The following is a 16,024-nucleotide window of genomic DNA, read 5'->3' on the forward strand; positions in this document are numbered from 1 at the left end:
CACATGTGTGAGTCAGAAGGATATGTTCAAATCACTTAATTCACATCCCTACTCAAGAGTAACTTTTCAGAAGTTCCACCAACTCAGTGATCAGCCTTCCTTAAGAAATGCTGAGATTCAAATTTTAATAGGAGAAAATTAGGAGAAAAATAGGAGAAAATGATTTAATTTTTATAAGTATGTTAAGCTACCTACTCATAGTAGCCTCTTATTTAAAAATGTTAATATATTAAAAAAAAAAACCTTTGGAAGCAAAAGGTTAAGGTGAAAAATGTTTTCTTTGTTAACAAAGGAGAGAATATTTAGACAAGAAAATATCTCTATTTAGCCATATTCTAGTAATGAAGCATTTAGAATAAAAGTGAAAATTTGTTTTAGATAATGCTTCTAGTAATGAAGCATTAAAATTAAAACTAACATTTTTTCTATAAGATAATATTTTTATGTTCTTTTAGCTAGAGTAAGAATGAGCTACAAAACTGGTGTCCTTTAAAAGTAAAGTGCTATTTTGCCCTTTTTTAGATGTCACTTTCAAAACGTTATACATTGTCACAGAAAAGAAAACCAATTAAACATTGCTAATTAGAAACTATATACAATAATGAATTTTATAAAGAAACAAAAATTGTATGTATACTATCCCCTTTTTTAATGTACTTGTTAATATACTGATTATCAGTACGATGAATTATTTAAAAGTATGCTTATATTTTAAAATCTGTGTCCTACATAGACAAAATGGTATCTATATCATTGCAAATTTGCCAGCTTAAACATGAAATGCAAAAATTTAATTGTCTCATGCATTATAAAGTTTGTTCATTTTTTTCCATTAAAAAAGGGTAGATAGTAAGGGACTTATGAGTAACAAATGAAAAGTAATTCAGTTATAAGCCATTTAAAAATTACCCAGCATAAACTTAAATAAACAACCTAAAAAAAAAGTACATCTCATGCCAGCAATTCTTGCTCCAGGGATAATACTGATTTTTCATACACAAAATTAAAACTGTAAGAACAATGCAACTATTCTTCCCAGATGCATACTGCTTTGCCATACACAGGAATGCAAATTATTCTATTTCTATCACAGATAATTTAATTTTCAAATCTTAAGGACAAATAATTGTCTGAATTTAAGTAAAATTACAAGCCTTTTGTTTTCATCAGATGCTGATCTACTCTGCATTCTTGGTGCTGTTACACATATGAAGCTCCATTTTCTAAAGAATGGATGCTTATGATGTGCTCTCAGTCTCATTCTCTGCAGGGAATATACTTATCAGAGTATATCTGATAAAATGCACAGCTAGTTTCAGAAATAGCATAGAAAACGCCTCACTCCGTGAATTGGCCATAGTTGTTACCATGGTCACTCTATAATTTAGATTTAGAGCTATGTCTCACTCAACTTGGGGAATGTTAGCATATCAAAATGATACCAACTCAGTCTGGCAAACTGTTGTATACTTGTTTGCTTATTACTTTCTGCCCCAATAGCTAATGAGAGGATTTTTGGTATTATTCAGTGGGTGGATAAGATTTACGGGCTGCAGGCTGCAAAGGCTACTTTTAGCCTGACTTTAAAGTCATTTAAATGGTGATATTGTTTCTCCATAAAAGTACAATCTGGAACAATTGGTGGCTAAAACAGTGCTTCCAAATAACTAGCACCTTGACATTAATATTTGACATTAATTATCATTTTATTGGAAGCAAAGGATTTTGAAGATGAAAGATTCTACTGAATGACTTATATACCCTATGTCATAATGACACTCCAAGATATCTATTTTTGGTTGTTTTCCTTGGGGGAGGAATAAAAGCGAGGAAAAGAACTCCTTCCTTACTTTTTTGTTGTTCTTTTTATTGTTTGTTTTTGACACAAATATGGATACTATAGAAATGATATTGTAAACAGGCTAAAAAGCATCTACAGCCTATTAACAGAACCATAAACATTCAACAACTTAAAAAAAATAAAAGCACATCAGGGGAAAAAAAAACATGAGGTGCATACATGCCAAGTGCTAATCGACACTGATGAAAACAAATGTTAAATGAGTGTGAAACTAGAACATATGAAGAAGCCAAGTCATGCAGTTAGCACGTGTTCACCTGACTGCCCAACAGATTCAGCAGTGGAGAGAGCACTAGTGGACCTGGAATGACGTCGAGAGGCTGCAGGTAAAAGGAACGGTAACACCCACAGGATTAACACAGAAGTACCAAAGACAGAAAATGCCACAGTCCAAAGGAAATGCAGGGACTGCTACCAACAAGGCCATGTTTTCTCAATGAAAAGAAATGGTGCTGGGTATGAATGATATCAAGTGCCAATCCCCAAACTCCATGGCAGCCTGCTGGCTCTCACACAGCTATTAAACACACAGGCACAACAAAGGCACTCTTTGAGGTGTTCCATACTGTATGCATTAACTAACTCAGACTCCTGTTGGATATTCACACCACAAAGCCACTAGCAGCCATTATGGAAATATGCAACATGAAGAATATCAGGAGTCACAGCGCATCATCTACATTCCAGAGTGGAACAGCAGAAGGATGGAGTATTAACTCGACATGTCTCATCAGTGTGTGATGCATATGCAACCATGCACCAAAAACAAAAGCATAAAAGTTCATAATGTTATATGAACAGAAATAGAATGAAAATCACAAGGGGACTAACAACTAGAATTACATTTTCCCCAGTCAAAATTTTTGTTGTTCTATTGCATGAATATCCTAATTATTACCTATACTATTTTGACTAATAGAAATTTAGTCTTGATTGTTTTGATGAGCTTTGTAGAGACACTTGCAGTATACTCTGGGTATGAACACCAGTTCTGAAATATAACTGGGGCCAAAAAAAATCTAGGATTGAGGACAACTAACTATAGTATCTAGGGCAAAGTATCACGCCTCTCTGCCTCAGTTTCCTTGTCTGTAAAATGAGACTAAGATAGTACCCTTCTCTTGAGAGTTCACGGGATCATATATACAGTACATAAAATGGTGCCAAACAGAATAACTATCATAATAGTTGTAGTGTTGATGGTGTTGGTGATAGGATTGTTTATGTGCAAATTTCAATTTACATTTGTACATTAAACATTATTTTGTTTAGTAAGTTTTCAGAATAAGAATATTAATTCATTATTCTGAGGATATGTACACTAACTCCATTTTTATGGAAGGAGTAGTGGGGGAGATGGGCAAAAACATCTGCTAAGGTTCAGGGTTTACTCCTGACTCTGTACTCAGGAATTATTCCTGGCAGTGCTTAGTGGACCATATAAAATTCCAGAGATCAAACCTGGGTCAGCCATATGCAAAGCAAACACCCTATCCAGTGTACTATCATCCCAACTCCTGGAAAGAGGAACTTTTAAAGATAACCATAAAATATAGAATAAGTTCAAATCATGGTACCATGTATTATATGACTATTTTTTATCTCAGGAAAAAAGCTATTCTTTTAGTAATCTGTAAAAAAAACATAGTTGATTGTACCACTGAAAATTCATTGGTTTAACAAAGTAGTACTATGCATGCAACTTTTCATTCATACAACTATAGTATCCTATAAACTTTAATACACATTTAGTTCATAAAAAACCTGAAACCCTTTAATATTTGATCTGTTAAATTCATGCCACTTTATATGTAGTATTAAAATAACACAGATTATCTGATCAATAAAGGCAATTTACCAGCTTGCAAAAGTTAGACAAAACAGGAAAAGAAAAGGCCCAGTTCCTCAGATGCACAATAAATATTGTGCAAATATTGTACAAGTTTCATAACAAGAAAACTATTGTAAAAGTTCCGTAACACTGTATCCTGATAGTTGAAACTAAAAATAGTTTTTAAACCAATACCCAATCTGAGAGTTTCTTATAAACTAAAGTCCTTTATTTCTGTGTCAGTAGAATATTCCATGGCAAATCGATCATACAATGAGTCTTCTGTCACTCACAAACACCTGGTATACTCATGAACACCAAATGAAGGAGATAGACTTAGAACTAAGTCTAGTTTACACCAGTTTCTAGCCCAAAGTTTCACTTAAAAGATTTCCCCATAATCATAAATATTATGTTCATACTATTTGAAAGATCCCAAATAATCTTGTGATTAAAAATGAAAACTTTAAACCAGTCACTAAAAAGCTTTCCTTTTAGTTAAAAGAAGCAATATGAGTTAATGAAGAGGCACTAACATACAATCTCACTATTTTATAAAAGGACTAGGAAAGGATTACTAAAATAAATGAAATAAAAGAAATTTCATACTACTGGAGGGTGTTATCAATTCCTATGGGACAATCATCTTATCACTGGACTTCAATACTCATCACAGAGGCCTTATTGTGTTGTATGTCTAAACCTGCAAAGACCTCACAGACACCATTCAATCCATTTGGAAGGGACTAAAGAAAGACACGGAATTATTGGATCTGCATCAAATGAGGGAGAGCAACAAAGAAACTTTGAAGTCAAACCTATATTCAAACCCTGGCTCTCTTGAAAAGTGACTGAATCTCTCAAAAGCCTTTATTTTGTCATTTGTAATCATGTGTCCTTGAGTAGACCAAGCACAAGAGATTAAGTCTATGGAATACTCAAAATCATACTGGATGCCATAAAGAGCCACTGTTTGCTGGTTGTTTTTTTTTTAATTGTATTAAATTTCCAAAACAGAAACTTATGGGAGAAGAGAAAAGCCCATGATTTAAAATTCAGCTCAAAATGCTAACTACTGGAGCTAGAGTGATAATACAGCAGGTAGGGTGGTTGCCTTGAATACAACTGACCCAGGCTTAATCCCTGGTGCCCAGTATGGCTCCCTGACTCTGCCAAGAGTAAATCCTGAGTGAAAACCCAAGAGAAATCCCTGAGCACCACTTCCAGGGGTTAGTTATTATTCAGACCACAACAAAAGACACATGCTAATGCTAACTTTCAGTTGGAAGGGTAGTGGCTCAAGTATTCTGATTTAATATATGTTTATACTGGACCAGAGGAATAGCGATAGCATAGTGGACGATAGAAATAGCATAATTTGCCTTCCATGCAGCTGACCTGGGTTTGAACCCTGGCATCCCAAATGGTCCCCCGAGCCTACCAGGAGTGATTTCTGTGTTCAGAACCAGCAGTAATGCCTGAATGTTGTGGGTGTGACCCCCAAAATCCCAAAATATGTCTATAAAAATATATAAACACACATTTACTCATTATACAGATCAAAATTATTTTTGAGGGGTGGGGCTGGGGAAGTGTCACATTTGGCAATGGGAGTCACTCCTGCCTCTGAACTCAGCAATTACTCCTGGTAGTGTGGTAGTGCTCTGAAGGGCATATAGGATGCCAAGAATTGAATCCATGTCATCCACGTAAAAGGAAGGCTCCCTACACTGTACTACTCTAGCCCCCATCCTTTTAACATACTTAAGCAGATATTTAAGAAGCTTAATTTTCACCAAAGAAAGTAAATAAAAACCAGTCTTAGATCACTAAACTATTCAAGTTCCAATCAGGACCTTAAGAATTTAGCACCTCTTGCCTGATCCAATGATAACATGCTGGACTACAAAAGCTGCTTCCTTGGACTGGAATAAAAGGACAAGAACATGTATGAAATACATTGAACAGCTGCTAAAAGATAAAATAAACAAACAGATTTGACTCTTTAATTATATCATAGGTTGCTTGGAAAGTCAAATGCTAAGCAAGGATGCATAAGTGACTGCTTTATTTAAAAGGAAAAATCACCAGTTCATTCCAAAAAAAAAAAATCATCATTGTCTTGATTTGCTGAGAATTCTGATGTTGCATATTGCTATGTGATAACTCATGTGTACTAAGGAAGTTGACCCTCTTAGGCTACTGATGCTCATAGATAGACCATGTCCCATAGGTGCTTCTCTGAGTCAAGTAAATCAAATAGCAAGGTCTTTCTCAGAACTGCATAATGGACAAGGGGTCATAAAGAAATTTATCTGGAGTTGGTTACTGATATTGACTGACAGGAAAAAAAAGATATTCAGAAGAAGTGTTTGATATTAGAATAGAATAGAGGCACAAAGTAAGACCTTAGCTCTTTTGATGATAATACCCATCTTTCCCACTGCCCTCTGTAATATAGTAAGACTGGTGTCATGATTAGAATTAACAGTACATTATAAGTTCAGGCTAATAGTTATCAAATTAATTTCATCTATTATACTACACCAAGAGAAAAATATAGTTGAATAGTACTTTGCCAAAGAATTAAATGATGGAAGAATCTTCTTGGTGAAAAGTATGTGTTGCTGAATATATTTAAGGATTAATAACTTGCACAAGATAAAAAGTTAAATAAATAAATATGTTCAATTTAGATAAAGGCAAGACTAAAAGATAAAAAGAGAAGGTAAATGTAATGTATAAAGGATATATAATATGTAAAAATTACATATTTTTCTTTTTGTCTCAAATCTTGAAAAATTTTAAAATATAAATTCTGACAATCAAAATAAAATGAGGGGATGGGAACTGAGATGCCTCAATGGGAAACTGCCTAGTGATCTGAGATTTGGCACTCACAATAACAGTTTCTGGTAATCAAATAATTTGGAGGCTATGGGAATATGGGGAAGGCATCAGATCACAGACATTATTAATAGCCTATAGATCCCAGAAAAGATAAAAATATCCGAGTTAACAATGAATGTCATATAATTTGCATTGTTGTAAAAACTTGGCAGTTTTTCAAAAAGACGTTATTATATAGCATGAAAGAAAGCTTTGACTCAGTTAGCAAAAATGTGCCAAGTATCTTCATGCTGGTTTAGCACTCCTAAACTGTTTAAGTGTTATTGTGTTTTTTCTTTTGTTCATTATTTAAACTCAATCATATCTGGCCTGGTCACCATTATTAAAAAAAAAAAAGATTTCAAAAAAAAGGAAAAATGGTCATTTTAAAGTCAGTAATTACAGCTACACTCTGGAGCAGCAAATTTTATTACCACAAAGGGGCTTGTCTGGAAGCAAGGAACAACTGTAGCAAGTGAAGTGGTGCTTTTTTCCTCTAATATATCAAAAATTGGAAATTGCGAAAATTCAAGCATGCAGAGGGGACAACGCAGGGTAACTAAAGAAGAGAAGAAAAAGAAGGATCACAGGACAGAAGAGGAGGGAAAGCAGGTCATTCCACCTAGCAGTGTCTTGGACAAGCATTTGGAGCAGGGATAGGAGCTCTTTGCTCTGAGAGTCAGCGCCTACGGTGTACTCACCAAGTGGAGGAAAGCCCCGAGCAGGGCTTGTATCTCGGCTGCTCTCACGACTGGTATCGCGGCTGCACCCCTGACTCATGCTGGGTCGAGGGATACGGCTGCTCCGTGCTAGTGTGCAGCATGAAGGGGTTTCAGAGAAGGTGAACAAGTTTAATGAAGACAGAAAAACTCACAAAATGTCAGTCACATTCTGTTCAAGTAATCACGACACTGTCAGGTGTTGGGAGTTCTGATAAATGAATATCTGTCCATGCTGATCTCTCCCTGACTGACTTTGACAGCAGAAGCGAGTTTATTATGATCAAAGCCTCAAAAAAAAAAAAAAAAGCTACACATTTTAGTAGGAAGGAGAAGTAATATGCAAATGTTAGAAATGAAAAAGAAAACTTTCCAAAGAAAAGACAGCTTTCCAAAGAGCAAACTGGCAATGGAGAAAGCAAGAAACAAATACTTTCTGGACGTGATTTGTTTTCATATCTTTCACCAACATCAAGAAGAGGATAAAAGATCAAAGTCATTTTCATATGCACTAGGTTCTTAGGTCACTTTAAATGAATTTAAAATATTAAAAAGATGTTGGCCTTTGAGTCATCAAAATTGATGAACTTACCTACTTAAAAGGAAGAGTGTTCACTTTTTCCAGCCTATCCTTCTTTACAAAGAGAAATCTTACGGGCTAACATAGTTATACACGCTCCCTGTCAAACAAATGTGTCCATTGTTCAGACATACCTATTATCTGAGAAAAAAGTTAAGAGAACTGAGACTGCTAGCTGATCCCAAAATTGTCTATGCTTTTTCCATAAAAATTAAGTGTGAAAGGGGAAGAGAATCACTTCTGATCTCTATTAAGTGTCTTCACTAATCAGCCCTATACATGTATCTCTAGTATAGTACTAATATGTTCTAACTACCATATTAAAAGATGCCTCTACTTATTGATTATTTATGGGTCGGTTAACTATTCCCCTTTGTAGAACACTGAGAAGACAGTCACATTCATAGTGTAATGTAGAGTATAATCTAGGCATAATACACAGAAAAGAACATGAGGGCTTGTTCTCCAATTTAATTGGAAAAATGTAAAAATATAGTACTGGCATTATATAGGCAAATACAGAGACAATTTAGCATAGTAAATGCATGCAGCTTTTTTAGTAAGAACTGATGGAGATAGTAATTATTTTTCCTTTTGAGAAGATGTATGCTAATTCTGGACTACCAAGAAATACCTTCCAAAGAAATGTTTTTTTTTTTTTTTTTTTTAAAAAGAACCAACTTGATTCACTTATATAAAAATAGCTATGCTTACCATACTATAATAGTTTATTATTTCAGAGAAGTGGTCAAAATATTGTATGGTCAAACTAAAACTCTACAACTGTGGAAATTTAAAAAAAAATTAGATTTCCTATTGAGCTCTGTTGACAGCATGCTAAAAATTTAATTAGATTCTAAATGGTAGTCAGGTGTTTGTGTTTGGGAGCTGGAGAGTTTGGTTCCTTGTATGTACAGATTACATATGGTCCTGAGTCTTGTCAGGAGTGATCCCTGAGAGCAGAGGCAGGAGTAAACCCTGAGCACTGGTGGATTTATGACCCCCCAAACAAACTAACAACAACAAATTCCAAGTGTTTCTCTGTTTGTGCCACAGAAACATTAAATCACTGAGAATTCACTACAAGTACCCATGATGATATAGCTGGCAGTTCTTAGTAACATTCTTAATAGTTTAACATCCTCATGAATAAAACTTTTTCATTAAAGATGGAAGCAGCAGAGGCTGGAGAAATAGCACAGCGGTAAGGCATTTGCTTTGCACGCAACCAACACAGGATGAACCCCATTTTGAATCCTGGCATCCCATATGGTCTCCTGAGCCTGCCAGGAGCGACTTCTGAGTGCAGAGCCAGGAGTATCCCTGTGTGCTGCCAGGTGTGACCCAAGCCCTCCCCCCAAAAAAGGATGGAAGCAGCAGGTACTAAATCAAATCCTTAAAAAAATTTAAAAAACCCAAACTAGGGACTATCTACTGATTCTACAGGTACGTACGTGGTTGTCTCAATTTACAAACCAATGATGCCTAGGTTTAGTGAATTTATACAATTTATACCTTTTTCTTTGGTTTTTTGGTTTTTTGGTTTTTGGGTCACACCCAGCAGCACTTAGGGGTTACTCCTGGCTCTATGCTCAGAAATAACCCCTGGCAGGCACGGGGGACCAGATGGGATGCCAGGATTCGAACCACCGTCCTTCTGCATGCAAGGCAAACACCTTACCTCCATGCTATCTCTCCGGCCCCACCATGTCTAATTTAAGAAATAACTTCTCCAATTTCATGCTAACTCACTAATCCTGTCATTTTGTCTCTTAGGTTCTATGTCCCCCTTTGGTCTTTGTGCTTTATAAAACCTGCAGTTTTTGCAGGTAACTCTCTTTCTCTTGTTCCATGAAGTGGAAAACTTTCTGACCACACATGTTTCACTCTCTCGAGCTTGGCCTGGTTTATTTCCTGTGGCGACCCCTACGCCAAACCCTTTTTTCTCAGTGTTGGATTACGGTGTGTGGAGCTCCACATCTGGTGCCCAGAACAGTGATTTGAGACAAACGATGAGTGGACATGACCCTCTGGTGGATCACTGTCATGGATGGCGAGTGGTTCCCCTGGTAAATTAAGGCCATGATGGCCCCCTAGTACTAGACTGAAAGTGCCATGTTCTTTACCGGAGTGGTGACATATGTGCTAGGCAGATTTATGTTATTCTGCATTCACATGTATCTTTCACTCTGGAATAAACCTACCATATTCTCTAGAAATACTTCTGCACACACGGCCCAAGAGGGTAGAGGTGCCTTCCGAGTGGTGATAGGCTCTTGAATTAGAAGCCATCCCAGGCCAATAATTTATAGTTCGCTTCTTGCATAAGACCAGAGAGTCCCACCGCGGGTGAGTCTTTGACATGAACAGAGGGGCAGGAAGCCTGCTTTGTTTGGGGTGAAAACAGTTGTAAACCAACAAAGTATCTGGCTGTGTTCAAAGGATACTACTAGCTCTGCACTCGGGTATTACTTCTGGCAAGCTTTAAGATCACATGGAATCCTGAGGATGGAACTCATGTCCACTGACTGCAAGGCAAGCACTCTAGCCACTGTACTATCTCCCAGCCCTGTATGTATATATTCTTACTTAATAATTGTTTACCTTCCAGCATTTCACCCTGAGAAAGTTCATTCAGCCATTTTTGTGACAGGTTCTTAACATAAGGGCAGTAGCAGGAAACAAAAGAGAATCTTTCTAATTCTGTAAAAATGTGCCCATAATGGCTTCAAACTATTAAAGTGTATCTAGTAGTGATATCATTAGCTCAAATGTTGGATAATGTAGAACATAAGAAGAAAAACATGCACTAACATAGAAAACATTCCTATAGACCAATTCACATGGAGGATTTAAAATAATTATATAAATAAATTATATTTACAAAGATTAGATAACAAGATAATCAAGATTAAAAAGTAATATGCCAGATCAATGGTCTCCTCCTTAAACATTCTATGTGAGATTATTTTAGGAAGGTAAAGGAATAACAGAGCAGAAAGAGAAAATCAAAACCTCTTTGAACTTTTTTTTTTTTTTTACACCACCCATCACCAGTGCAACATTCCCATCACCAATGTCCCAAGTCTCCCTCCTCCCCACCCGACCCCCGCCTGTACTCTAAACAGGTTCTTAATTTCCCTCATACATTCTCATTATTAGGACAGTTCAAAATGTAGTTATTTATCCAACTAAACTCATCACTCTTTGTGATGAGCTTCCTGAGGTGAGCTGGAACTTCCAGCTCTTTTCTCTTTTGTGTCTGAAAGTTATTATTGCAAGAATGTCTTTCATTTTTCTTAAAACCCATAAATGTGTGAGACCATTCTGCGTTTTTCTCTCTCTCTCTGACTTATTTCACTCAGCATAATAGATTCCGTGTACATCCATGTATAGGAAAATTTCATGACTTCATCTCTCCTGACAGCTGCATAATATTCCATTGTGTATATGTACCACAGTTTCTTTAGCCATTCGTCTGTTGAAGGGCATCTTGGTTGTTTCCAGAGTCTTGCTATGGTAAATAGTGCTGCAATGAATATAGGTGTAAGGAAGGGGTTTTTGTATTGTATTTTTGTGTTCCTAGGGTATATTCCTAGGAGTGGTATAGCTGGATCGTATGGGAGCTCGATTTCCAGTTTTTGGAGGAATCTCCATATCGCTTTCCATAAAGGTTTTTCCATAAAAATATACAAGGCACTTTCCATAAAGGTTTTTCCATAAAAATATACAAGGCACTGACAGAACTTTACAAGAAAAAAACATCTAATCCCATCAAAAAATGGGGAGAAGAAATGAACAGACACTTTGACAAAGAAGAAATACAGATGGCCAAAAGACACATGAAAAAGTGCTCCACATCACTAATCATCAGGGAGATGCAAATCAAAACAACGATGAGATACCACTTCACACCACAGAGAATGGCACACATCACAAAGAATGAGAATAAACAGTGTTGGCGGGGATGTGGGGAGAAAGGAACTCTTATCCACTGCTGGTGGGAATGCCCTCTTTGAACTTTTTAAAAGCAGTATTCCTCTAGAGACCTGTGATTTCATGAAACACTGCAAAGCCTTAAAAGATTGCTTGGTTTTTATTTCTTGAGAGATATTCTAGATTCTGTAGTATTTTAAGGGGACTCTCCTGACTTTTCCATTTAAAAAAGGATCTTATTCCATCCTTGGAACTGGAAGAGTTTTCTGCATCAGCACCAGGAATCAAACTTCCTCCTGGGGAGGTCCTAATGCCACCCTGACAATGACTTGTAGGTTCATATGACACCCAATAGCAACAACTTGCTTTAAGGACAGGTTTCCCTGTGCTGTCATCTAACAGTAAGATGAAATCAGAAGACGTTTTGTGATACCCTGGCTTTGACATAGGATCTGTGCAAAAACCAAGATCTCTAATTACAGAAGCATGACTGCAACAACTACATTTGAGTAGAACTTTCCTGAGATCATGAAGAAAAACCTTGGGGTTTGACAATTAGTATATCCGGAGCCTGTAGTCATTCTATAGTATGTCTCATGGGTACAGACACCATTTTTTCAGGCCAAGGGTATTTCTTTTCTAACTTCCCCAGCATTACTGCGCCTATTTAAAAAAACAAAGAAAATAAAAGCCTGCCTGTCGAAAAAGAAATAAAATTAAAAAATTGAAAAAAGAAAAAAAAAACCTGCCACCTCCTCCCCCTTTTTTTAATTTGTATCTTCTACATAGGGGCTCCCGCCTTTCTACAAATTGAGAAAAGAAAAGTGGATGGGGCCTAGGGGCCAAGTGGTCTCAGGTACATTGGTGGAAGCGGAAAAAAAGGTCAGAACTAAATGCCCAAGTCAAAGTCAAGATCAACAGAATCAAGAGACCCAAACTATAACAATCTAAACTTAAGATAGGCCTTTTACACTGGTAGGCCAGGGGACTAAGGGTGAGGCATGGGATGCACACTGGGAACTTTGGTGGAGAGAGGTCAACACTGGTGGTGGGAATGGCTCTAATTCACTGTTACTGAAATACAACTATACTATAAATGGCTTGCAATTCACAATGGTCTCAATAATTTTTTTTTAAATCATTGCATTCTAAAAAATGAGGGGGAAAGGATCCTACTAGAACTCATCAAAAGCATAAGTATAAGGAATGGAGAGCTAGTTCAAAAAACTGGGGCACATACTTTGAATGATGGCATCTGGGGGACCCAGGGGTGGGGCACAAAACCCAAATCACCACACAGTCCTCTGAGAACCACTAAGAAGAAGGCCAAAGCACTGCACAAGGAGTGGCCTAAAGTAGTGCCAAGGTGATCCAAAAACAACAACAACAACAAAAAGCAGACTAGAACAATAATCATACTACTATCCCTCCAACACAAAGGCAAAGTTTTAGATAGCGTTTTCAATAGCTGAATAGGAAAAAAAGGAAGTGGAGGCAGACTACTAAAATATTATTACTATAAATATTAGCTACCTGACATGTTTATTTTCCCAAAACAGGACACAAAACAAAGATAAGACAATTTACAAATATGCCCTTTCAGTTTATAAAGTAATAAAGAGCCCAATTGTGGGGCCCAAGCAGCACATCACAGTCAACTATGTGATTTTGACTACTAGTCCAGTTGGGCAAGAATTCTTGGAAAGGGGTAGTAGGCCTCTGAATACCCCTCACAAAAAGAAAGGGCCAAGAAATAAGAGAACAATGGGGATTTATTTTGTTTCTTGATTACTAATAAGAAGTAAATCTATGTTATATAAAATCTGTATACAAAAGTATCATTTTGTATGGCATCATTCTTATCACAGTTGATAAAAAATTAGTTTAAAATGTCAGAATATTTCTTTTCTTTTTTTTGAAAATAATTCATTTTTATTTTTTCAAAGACTGGAAATCATTTTACTACTTTCTTTTTCCTTTTTTTAATAAGGAAGTATTACCATTCTAAACTCAAACACATTCAATGCTTAGTATAGTACAAAATGTCAGAATATTTCTAACTTTATTAGGTACCATTGAAGGTGGGAGCAAAAGTACAGTGGGGAGAGTGCTTGTCTTGCATGCAACTGACAGGTTCAATTCGATCACCACAGATGGTACCCTAAGCCAGCCAGGCATGACCACTCTGGTCGAAGCCAGGAGTAAACTCTTGATTAGCACCAGGTATGCCCCCCTCCTGGTGGAATAAAAAAGGAAAAAGTTATCATTGAATCAGATCTAGAAGACTAGAATTACTTCTGAGTGCAAACTCCTAGCCTAGGTTAGTTATTACTGTAATTACTAATAGGCTTGGAGATTATTTAAAAAATATTCTTGAAAGATGTACTTTCCTTTTTTTGATTTTTGAGTTTTTCAAAAAGTATATTTATGGCACTTTCCTATTTTTTTCATATTTATTTATATTTTCAGTTGCTGTAAATAAACCAAATGTTTATGTCCAGTATATACCAAACAATCATAATAGAAAATACATCACTAAAATAGGCTAACGTAACTTCTATTAATATAGGGATTAAGGTATTTGCTTTGTATGTGGTTAAACCTGGTTTAATCCCTGGCACTGCATATGCCTACCAAGCTCCATCAGAGGTAATCCCTGAGCACAGAGCCAAGAGAAATTGAGTACTGTCAGGTGTGACCCTAAAACCCAAATTAAAAGTAAAACCAGGACTGAAGCGATGGCGCAAGTAGCAGTAGAGTGTTTGCCTTGCATGCGCTAACCTAGGACTAACTGCGGTATGATCCCAGGCCATCCCATATGGTCCCCAAAGCCAGGAGCGATTTCTGAGTGCATAGCCAGGAATAACCCCTGAGTGCCAACAGGTGTGGCCAAAAATAGGAGCTCTAGGACCAGGAGTATAGCTCAAAAAAGAAATGCAACTTTTGCAAGCTCAGGATTGATTACTGAGCTGAAGGATCCCCTAATAACATTTGGTTTGGCCCCCAAACAACAACATTTTTAAATAAGATCTCCAAGTAGTACTAAGAAGTGGAAAGACATATTTTGTACCTGTGTGGATATGCGTAGTCTCTCAATATAAATACCTTTTCCAACAACGAATGGAGATGTGAAACGAATTCTCTTTTTTTTAAGTATCATACAGATAATGTGACTCAAAATAATGTTTCAAGTAAGAGCTTATTAAGAGAGTATAATCTCTTACTATATATATAAAAATATATACATATATATATACTCTAAGTAATCCTTATATGATAGTTCATAGAACTGCAAAAAGGCTTGTTAAATGCTTTCTTTTTAACTCTCTACAGTACAAAATTCAAGGGAAAGACCAGGACTACCATATCTCAGCATTACATTAGATGATAGCTCATCTAATGTTTCAGTTTTAAGAATGTAAAAATGACTTATTTAGGGGCCAGCGCAGTGGCGCTAGAGGTAAGGTGTCTGCCTTGCCAGCGCTAGCCTAGGACGGACCAAGGTTCGATCCCCCGGCGTCCCATATGGTCCCCCAAGCCAGGAGCAACTTCTGAGCGCATAGCCAGGAGTAACCCCTGAGCGTCACCGGGTGTGGCCCAAAAAAACAAAAAACAACAACAAAAAAAGACTGATTTAGTTCACATAAAAAGTAAAATCAGGGGCTGGAGTGGTAGTGCAGTGGTAGGGCGCTTGCCTTGCATGTGGCTGACCCAGTACGGCCCTTGGTTGGATCATGGGGCATTCCATATGGTCCCCCAAGCCAGGAGCGATTTCTGAAAACATAGCCAGCATCATTGGGTGTGGTCCAAAAACAAACAACAACTGAAAAAAAGTAAAATCTCAGAAAACAAATATTAAAAATATAAAACTAATCTGTACCACCAAGACTGCTCAACAAAACAATAAAACTAATTTACTTTTTGGGAGGTCACACCCGGTAGCACTCAGGGGCTACTCCATGCTCTAGGGACCATATGGGATGCCGAGATTGAACCACCGTTCTTGTGCATGCAAGGCAAACGCGCTACCTCCATGCTTTTTTTTTTTTTTTTTTAAGTTTTTGGTTTTTGGGCCACACCCGGCAGTGCTCGGGGCTTACTCCTGGCAGGCACGGAGGACCATATGGGATGCCGGGATTCGAACCAACCACCTTAGGTCCTGGGTTGGCTGCTTGCAAGGCAAACGCCGCTGTGCTATCTCTCTGGCC

The 16,024-nt window shown here is 37.1% G+C and overlaps 1 protein-coding gene across 1 annotated transcript in view; it reads right to left on the minus strand.

Moving 5' to 3' along the window:
* CLASP1 (cytoplasmic linker associated protein 1) overlaps window positions 1-16,024 on the minus strand; it is a 270,724-nt gene that overhangs the window by 71,779 nt on the left and 182,921 nt on the right. The window contains exons 24-25 of the mRNA XM_049773166.1: window positions 7,283-7,390; window positions 2,119-2,181 (exon numbers count right to left, since the gene is read on the minus strand). Coding sequence (XP_049629123.1) covers window positions 2,119-2,181; window positions 7,283-7,390 — 171 coding nt within the window. The remainder of the gene's footprint in view (window positions 1-2,118; window positions 2,182-7,282; window positions 7,391-16,024) is intronic.

The sequence above is a fragment of the Suncus etruscus genome, chromosome 5 (assembly GCF_024139225.1).
Source record: "Suncus etruscus isolate mSunEtr1 chromosome 5, mSunEtr1.pri.cur, whole genome shotgun sequence".
NCBI classification, from domain to species: Eukaryota; Metazoa; Chordata; class Mammalia; order Eulipotyphla; family Soricidae; genus Suncus; species Suncus etruscus.